The sequence below is a fragment of the Chiroxiphia lanceolata genome, chromosome Z, assembly GCF_009829145.1.
Source record: "Chiroxiphia lanceolata isolate bChiLan1 chromosome Z, bChiLan1.pri, whole genome shotgun sequence".
Classification (NCBI taxonomy): Eukaryota; Metazoa; Chordata; class Aves; order Passeriformes; family Pipridae; genus Chiroxiphia; species Chiroxiphia lanceolata.
Window position 1 is genome coordinate 36,995,228 of NC_045671.1, and position 8,765 is coordinate 37,003,992.

The following is an 8,765-nucleotide window of genomic DNA, read 5'->3' on the forward strand; positions in this document are numbered from 1 at the left end:
AAAGCTGGTGAAGGGTCTGGAGCACAAGGCCTACGGGAGCGGCTGAGGGAGCCGAGGGTGTTTACCCTGAAGGAGGCTCAGGGCTGACCTCACCACTCTCTACAACTACCTGGAAGGAGGTTGTCTCATGGCTAGGCTTCGCAAATGAAGATTTGGGAAGGCACTACCCACGCTTGTTGCAAGTGTGTTGGTGGCTAAAAAGGCCAATACAAGATAGACATATCCGGTTGCAAAAGGCACAGCAGAAAGACTCCCCAGGTGGTACATACACTCTGCAAGGCATGATTCTTTCTGCGCTGTCTTTTCTCCTCAAGAGTGATCCTGCGTGCTTTCTCAAAAGCATCAGCTGCGTTATAGATGGTGTGTCTCCAGAATTCCTGACTGGAGGCCAGAGTAGACCAGTTATGATGATCAATATGGCCAAGGCTGAGATGTTGTTTCAGGGAGTCCTTGTATCTTTTCTTCGGGGCTCCTCTCTTGCAGCAGCCGGTGGCGAGTTCACCATAAAGCATGATCTTAGGGAGGCGGTGGTCCTTCATCCTTGAGACGTGCCCTGCCCAACACAGCTGTGTTCTCAGCAACATGGCCTCAATACGTGTGACTGCTGCTTGTTCTAGAACAGATGTATTGGTCACATAATCAGTCCAGTGGATGTTTAGGATTGTACGGAGACAGCGTTGATGGAAGCGCTCTAGGAGTCGCAGGTGGTGGCAGTAGATGACCCATGATTCAGATCCGTATAAGAGAGTAGACAACACTATGGCTCTGTAAACACTGATCTTTGTACTTTTCTTCAAGTGTTGTAGCAAGGTAGGTATTGGCCTCTTCTCCCTGGCAGCTAGGCAACTAGCAGTAGGACAAGAGGATACAGTCTTAAGCTGCACCAGGGGAGCTTTAAGTTGAACATCAGGAGGAACTTCACAGAAAGGGTGATTCAGCATTGGAGTGGGCTGCCCAAGGAGGTGGTGGAGTCACCGTCCGTGGAGGTGTTTAAGGAAAGACTGGTCATGGCACTTAGTGCCATATTCTCGTTGACAAAGTGGTGTTCGGTCATCGGTTGGAGCTGATGATCTCAGAGGTCTTTTCCAACCTAAATGATTTTCTGATTCTTTCCCTCCTTCCCTTCCTGCAGGCAGCAAGCCCCCCAACCCCTGTTTTCCCAGGGGCTGCCCACACCAGTGAAAACACAGACACACACTGTGCCACATGTGTCACCACAGTGTTTATTGGATGAATGGACCAGTTCCGCTCTCACCTCTGAATGTGTGCCAAACACCTGCTACCTCCACACCAGTGTGAGAGGGGATGGACCAGCATTACGTGCCACCCATGGGGAGGTGAGGTGCACCGCGAGATATGCACACACAGGCAGGTACATACACAAATACAGAGTTCGAATAATAATAAACCCTGCATTAACATGGGCTGTCCAGCAAAGTTTACACTGTTAATTCCAGTCAGGACAAGCAAAAGATTAAGAGGAAATGGAAAAAAAAAAAGGAAGGAAAAAAAAAAAGCAAGTTGTTAATACATCACCAGAAAACAAACATTTGATTTAACCAGTTCCAAATTAGTGCATGACAAACCACTGTATGAAAAGTAAAAATGCAGTTCAAAAGATAATGCAACAATACAACAGCTATCAGACTGGATTTAGTAATATATACACCGTACTCGGTGAAACGGAATATCTTTCATGTCTTCCCTGTGATCCCTGGCATAGTCCCAAAGATAATAATCGAGTAAAACTGCATTGATCTTTTCACGCATGTCCTGACCCTTCTTCTGATAGAGCTCCTGCAAATGCTTACAAATCAATGCACAACACCAAATAGAACAGCCACGGATCTCTACCTCCTCTTTGTCTCCGGATTGGAAAATTGTTCCTGTAGACACAAGAGACAGCAATCCGTTTACATGCAAGAGACAGAAAGACAAGGACTGTCTGAATTTGCTAATTTTTTTCCCCTTCATATTTATTCTGTTCTAGAATCCAGTTGTCATAACTTACACTATAACTGTAAACAATAATTTTCTAATGATTACTTTAATTTTACCATATGCACTTAGAAGTTTACCTCCCATTCAATTAAAGCAACAGAACAGGCTATACTGCACATCATATGACCATTTCTTTGCTTGTAGAGACAAAAAGGATAGTCTTTCATTATGTATACTTTTTAGTATATAGTTACTACATTTTATAGTTTATTTTCTGCCAAGGTAACTCTAAGATAACCCCCCCCCAAAAAACCTAAGGTAAAGGGAACCATTGGAATGGCCTGAATGGGAATGTTCTCATTAGGATTCATGGAAAGATAAAATGTCCATCTAGTCTACTTAATATATAGATACACATATAGACATACAGATGACCATTCTATTAAGATCCATGGACGGTTGCATTCATCTGTTTATCTTGCTGAATAATTCTGCAATTGCATAACAGCAGTCCTATCTCTAAATACAGTCATTTTAAAGTGGAAAAGGGATTGGCTTATTTTTTCTTATTCACTAAAGTTCATGCTTAATAAGTATTGGAAGTTGGAACCATGCTTTAAAAACAAGACTCTAGTGATATGCAATTAAATTCAATTAAAGCAGTATTTTTTTAATGGACCTTTATAATATTGCTTTGCTTGTTAACTAGAAGTTCAGTACAAATAAAGAGGAATTCCCATGCTTTTACATTCACGTTTGAATTAATGAAGAAATCATTGCTTCTTTTATGTAAACCTCAAAAATCACTACCATTCTCATGCTGAAAGATGGTTTTGGAAGTTTTCCAAGTTTTCAAAAACTTGGAAATCAACTAGCTTAGAGTTTCTTTAATCCCTCCCTTATCAATGTTTAATCCACAGAACAGTTAAGTTTTTATAGAAAAGAAACCTTAAAACCTCATTCAAGATCACTGTTAGGGAAAAAGTTCCTTACTGTTACCTCATCACTACATAAGAAATCCTTGTTCCTTGGAGGAAAAAAATATACTTAATCCTTACATGTTACTAGTTCTAATATTACATTTTAGAACTAGTTTTAGTCTACCACGTCAAGAGATAAGATTACTTGATATTAGTAAGGGCAGAACAAACCTTCGCGTAGTTTCTTCATTAATTCTTCAGAATACTTCATTGCTTTTAAGTGAACAAGAACTTGAGGAATTCTGTAGTCTGCAAATATTGTTAGACTAGAAATATCATCAAAAAAGCCATCTCCTTTGCCTTCTAATACACTCCATGTATCAGCCACAAGTATTTGTGCTCGTTTGTAGAAAGACACCTTCTTTTTCTGAAGAAAGAAATTTATGGGTTATTTAAGTGTCTGAAACATCAATAAATGTAGTGAATAACATGTAGTTATAGTTATCATATGGTTAAGCATATTAGTTAACTAGAACAGAATAAAAGTGCAACACTCAGAAACACCTTTAAAATATACAAAATACCAAACTACAAACAAGGATTACATGGAATGCTCATTAATAAACTGAAATAAAAGAATAACATAATAGAATTCACCACAGTGGAATTCTATTGTTTAGTATCTGCTTGGATCTCAGAACACATTCACGTTGGTATACATCCTCTTGGCAAACAATGGAGTTGAAAGTCCAGCAAACATTAATTTTCAGACACTCTAGCATTTTCAATTTGACAAGAGAAGCATAATAGGCATGTGTTGGATTAGACAATTACAACATTTTATTAATCAATTTATCTGTAATGTTAAGGAAATAAAATTCTAGGAAAACTTGACTGCTCCTCTGTGTTGTGCAGAGGAGAGAGGAAAATTAATTCCAGTGGAAGATGTACTTACACATACAGTATTTTCCTAGATACTGTGCATGGTTCTATTTTTGTCCTAAACTTTTTTGTTTGTTCTACTCCTGGTAATGATTTACAGGCTTTTGTGACTACTGACAAGGGTAAAAACTAATGATATGCTATGAGCTTTAAGCTATTGAGGTTTTCACTCTATGATGAATGCAATGTGTGACCGCGTCTGCATTTTTAAGGAAAAAAGTATTAGTGGGTTGCATTTTTTCCCTCCCTTTAAGGCTAGATGAGATTTTTGACTTTTGACAACATGTGCTAAACAATATGTAACTGGAATGGTTAACCTGAATTACACATAGGTGGGGATTCAACTTATTTCTAGTCTTATTCTGCCACCTTACTGCCACCACATTTTACAAATATTTCTAGTAAATTTTCCCACTATTATTTTCAACAGAAAGCATGGAAAGCATTAGGTGGATGATACCACATCTCAAAGAGGAAGAACTTCTTTATTGTGCAGGTGACTGAGGACTGAACAGATTGCCCAGAGAGGTTGTGGAATCTCCCTCACTGGGGATATTCAAGAACTATCTGGAAGCAATCCTGTGCCATGTGCTTTAGGATAGCCCTGCTTGAGCACGAAGCTTGGACCAGATGATCCACTGCAGTCCCTTCCAACTTTACCCAGCCTATGATTCTGTCTGTGAAAGAAAGTACAATTTGTCGAAAAACCAAACTTTTTACAAGATGGCAATACAACTATGATTCTTTTTTTTTTTTCTGCAACGCCCTTCTTTTCCAGGAAAACCTACCACATACAGGGATACTGACGTCTTCCCTCCAATACAATGTGCTAGTATCAAGGGATACATCTATTATGGCCTACTGATATTAAAGGAAAGGAGGAGTACTGTGTTGGCAAAGAGCAAAATGTGATAGTGCAGCTAGTAAAGAAAAACAGCAAAGAACGTGAAGATCATGAGAATTTTACAAGCCTGGTCCCAGGTGATGGCAAATAAAAGATAAATACACAAAATGTCAATGACTGGAAGATCAAAAAAGACTCCACTATGTCTTTGTCAGAACATAAACCCCCTGATAATGTGAGTATAAAGTAGTCTAAAATTTAAACTTCTGTTGGGAATCAAATGCAGCACAGCATCTAAATATGAACTATCCATCCAAAGAGAAAAAAATGTTTTGGAGATTTTGGTTTTGATTTGCATTTCCTTTTTCAGAAGAAACAAACATGGGCAATTTCTATAATTAGACACATAATTTTGAAAAATATTTTGTGTATGTCTCTGGAAAAACATATAGCCAAATAATTGTGTTTATTTTAGAAGTTCCCCTAGAAGGTCAGAACTTAGGACAGTTGTAGCAGTCTGTGACAGTATGATTCTAATGTATAATTTATTTTATAATTATGTATACTTCTACTGTGTAGAGTTACTGAAAAGCACTGGTTTGCTTTTGGATATCTCACCATCTTTCCAGTTCCCTCCTAACCCTTTACTGAACACAAAGTCTTACTTGTGAGACCTCAACCTGCTGCCATAGAAATGACGTTGAAAATGTGGCCCATGTCACCACCTTCAAAATACAGATCTTGCTTACTGAAAGCAGAAGAATAGCTTCCATATTCATGCAGCTGGCTTTATTACTATGTCAGTGCTTACGGTCTAGGGTCATTTTTGGAACACCTTTTCATTCTGTAGTCTGCTGCTGCTTTTAGGGAGGCTTGCTTTATAAAGCATTCATCATCATCTCACGAAAGACATAACGTCAATGAATACAGTCACTATAAAGATAAGAAAATACTCTATCACTTCACATGTAAAATAGTTCCTTTTTGATCATAAAAATTGTTAAAATATTACTTTATATGTAAAAAAAACCCCCAAATAAACTAAACCAATAGCTTCAAAGATTAAATAGAAAGAACCTCTGATTTTTCATGTAAATATATCTTACTTCATAGCAGGAGACAAAGGAAAATAAAATCATGCCACCTACTAAAGGATAGTAAATGCAACAAGTTCCAAGCTCCAGTGACTGGTATTCCAAGGAGCTACTTTAAAACGACTGCACTGCTACTTTAAAATGACGACTATTACTGTTGCACTGTTACTAAAATAAAGTCTTTTGGACTTAATAATATAACAGCTGAATACAATTGCACATGCAGCTGAGCACAGGATCAGCTGCATATGTCACAGATGCTAAATGCAGATCTGTATAGGAGAAACTGGGAGACAGAAAATACCAGCTGGACTCTGTTTACTTCCCATCAGTTTTTTTCAGGAAAACAGCTCCAAAAATCTTCAGTGTACTGTCAACATGGATAAAAGTATGAGTTACTTCTAACCTGTAGTCATTTGTCTAAGGCCTGTTGAATCAACAACAGTTAGAGGGTGGAGTCCCAGTAGCTGTACATTAATTCTACCAGTTTAATTTCCTTCATTAGCTGTGGAAAACTTCAAGGTAAAAGAAGAAAGAAGATGGGGGAGGAGGGTTGGCAGCAATTCAAGGGAAGGAAAAGAAAGGAAAAAATATTCTGATTTTTCAGGCAGGAATTATCTCAAATACCATGCACTTCTAATGAGTACACAGGAGGCGTGATTTAATTGGGAACCTGGAGTATATAAAAATAAATTACAACAAAGTAATGAAGACAGAGAGCATATGAAAAAAAAAGGCAGTCCTCTGGAGGGAAAAAAAGTTACTCCTGTCCTGTCTAGTTGCACACTATCCAAGACTCTTTTACTGTTACTAAATTGCATGATTTTGTTTTCAGAGCTTTAGAACTAGCTTACCTCAAATACAGCTTCATCTCTGTAAGAAGGAAAATTTTCCAGTATGAGATGTAGTAGTTTCTGAGCACTCTTCTCACTCATTTTAACACAGGTAAGGAAAGATCCTCCAAACTTCTCTAACAGAACTATTCCACTTTCGTTCAGCACCCGATGTCTTTCTTCAATCAAAGGTATAGGCACTTCTGTGTCAGAGCGAAATACATGCCTCAGTTGTTCAAGTGTCATGGTGGCAAAATATGATGCACTGGTGATAGGTATTCCTTCAGAAAAGTTAAAATGAGATGTTTAGGCTATTGTAACATATCCCGGGACCTAGCACAGTGGTCTGCTACAGATGAAAGCGCTTGTACAGGAAGATCTAAAAAGTCTTATCTTACAATCACCTTAGTTTTCAGTGATAATCGCACTCACAGAGCTGCTCAAAACAAAATTTGTGAGTGCCACAATGCTTGCTTCTATAGAGAACCATTTCCAGCAGGCAACCATGGACCCTTTCTTATTTTTTGTACATAATTTTTCCCAGCTGCTTAGTCTTTGTATTTTGAGTAGGGTGTTTACATAGCACGCTGGCAGATATAGTCAGTAACATAGCTAGAGCAGTCAGCATAGGCCTGTTTTCCCCTGGATCGTAATCACGTTGTGCATTTACAAAAAGTGTCTTAATTCTAATGCCCCCTCAATTTACAACCAACCATCCAGAAAATTAATTAAAACTTTCATTTATACCTACAAACAGATATTTTTTTTCTTTTCTGAGGACAGCAACCAGAGTGAGTGCTAAAGTGCTAAACTACAAAACTTTAAAATATTGGTTTTAGAGGCATATGAGTTTTCAGACTTACTGGAGCTGCTCTGGTATCAGATTAGTCCAGACGATTCTCAGTTTATGCCTCATTTTTTTATTTGTCATGGAAACACACAATTTATCCTAAGAACATACGTGAAGTTACCCACAGCTGACTACTGCCAATCCTTAGAAGTCTTTCGAATGGAAGAGATAATCCAGAGTTAGGTAGCTTCATTAAGAGGATGTTTTAGAAGCGTTTCCAGTCACCTCTCCGGAGCTCTACGGGACGGCCCGCACACACAGCGCTATCGAAACAGCGGGCAGCACTTCACAACACCGGGTCCCGCTTCCGAGGCGCCTCCTTAGTTTTACCCTCGACGCTCGGCTTCTATCGCCCTCGCCCCGGTGCCCCCGGCCCGGCCCCGCTCCCCCGGCATTCACTGACCCTCGTCCAGGGCCCTGTTGACGGCGGCGCAGAGGGACCAGTAGCCGCTGTAGATTTTATCCTTGTACTTCACCAGGTACTTCTGCTCCTCTTGCTCGGACCAGAAGGAGAAGTTGAGAGTGTCCACCAGGAACACCCAGTCCACTGCCTCCTTGTCGGCGGCGCGGGGGTTCAGCTCGTGGAGACTCTTCCACCCCGCCACCCCGAACTCCACGGCCGCGGCTTTGTCAAACAGGCTCTCCGCCACCCGCCGCGCCCCCTCCTCGTCCACGGAGACATCTTTGCTGTGGTCGGCGATGAACTTGGCAGATTCCAGGGGGGACGGGAAACCCTCCATGCTGGGCAGGACACGCGCACGCCACCCAACCCAGCCCCGCCGAAGCTGCTCGGGCTTGCCCAGATCCCGGCCTCGCTCCCCACCCCGCGAGGCCACGGCCGTGCGCAGGCGCGGACGGGGCGGGCCCGGGCGGCTCCCGCCGCGGCGGGGCGCGCACAGAGCCCGGAGTTACAGGAGCGCCGGGGGCGGCACTTGGGGAGCCTCAGGACCGGCCCCCGCAACACTGCCAGGCTGCAGCAGGATACAGGCTCTGCTTCGAACAAAAATTTGCGTGTTGATACTTGCTGAGCTTTCCTCCCGAATTAAAACAGGACAGCACCAAACTAACGACCACTCACAACTCCACTCGTCCGTACATATGCAAGTTGGAGGCACACAAAATTCGGCAACTGTTCCAGTTCACTCGCATTTCGCCCAAAACCTTTGCCTCGATTGTAGACTTCTCCCTCTTAATTAAGGTTCGTTGGTTAACCAGCCAGGTGCCAGCTGCCTTCCTTCTGACTACACACAAGGCTGATGGCACTGTTTACTTTCTACAGGTTTGTTACAGCTCTGCCAAGTAGGCCAGCCTTGCAGGCAATGTCTTAGCTCCTTGCTTTTA

The 8,765-nt window shown here is 41.3% G+C and overlaps 1 protein-coding gene across 1 annotated transcript; it reads right to left on the reverse strand.

Moving 5' to 3' along the window:
• Nucleotides 1–1,200: 1,200 nt before the first annotated feature.
• Nucleotides 1,201–8,264, reverse strand: CZH9orf64 (chromosome Z C9orf64 homolog). The gene is made up of 4 exons (XM_032676610.1): nucleotides 7,828–8,264; nucleotides 6,596–6,855; nucleotides 3,093–3,288; nucleotides 1,201–1,886 (listed from the first exon to the last, which is right to left on the reverse strand). Exons 1-4 carry the CDS (start codon nucleotides 8,162–8,164, stop codon nucleotides 1,654–1,656), a joined length of 1,026 nt encoding a protein of 341 aa, XP_032532501.1. The 5' UTR covers nucleotides 8,165–8,264; the 3' UTR covers nucleotides 1,201–1,653.
• Between the last annotated feature and the right edge of the window lie 501 nt (nucleotides 8,265–8,765).

Coding starts and splice junctions, on each gene's coding strand:
- CZH9orf64 (XM_032676610.1), bottom strand. CDS start 8,164: ATGGAGGGTTTCCCGTCCCCCCTGGAATCTGCCAAGTTCATCGCCGAC. Junction 6,856..7,827: donor CAACAGGGCCCTGGACGAGG/GTCAGTGAATGC, acceptor ACTTTTCTGAAG/GAATACCTATCACCAGTGCA. Junction 3,289..6,595: donor GAGATGAAGCTGTATTTGAG/GTAAGCTAGTTC, acceptor TTCTTTCTTCAG/AAAAAGAAGGTGTCTTTCTA.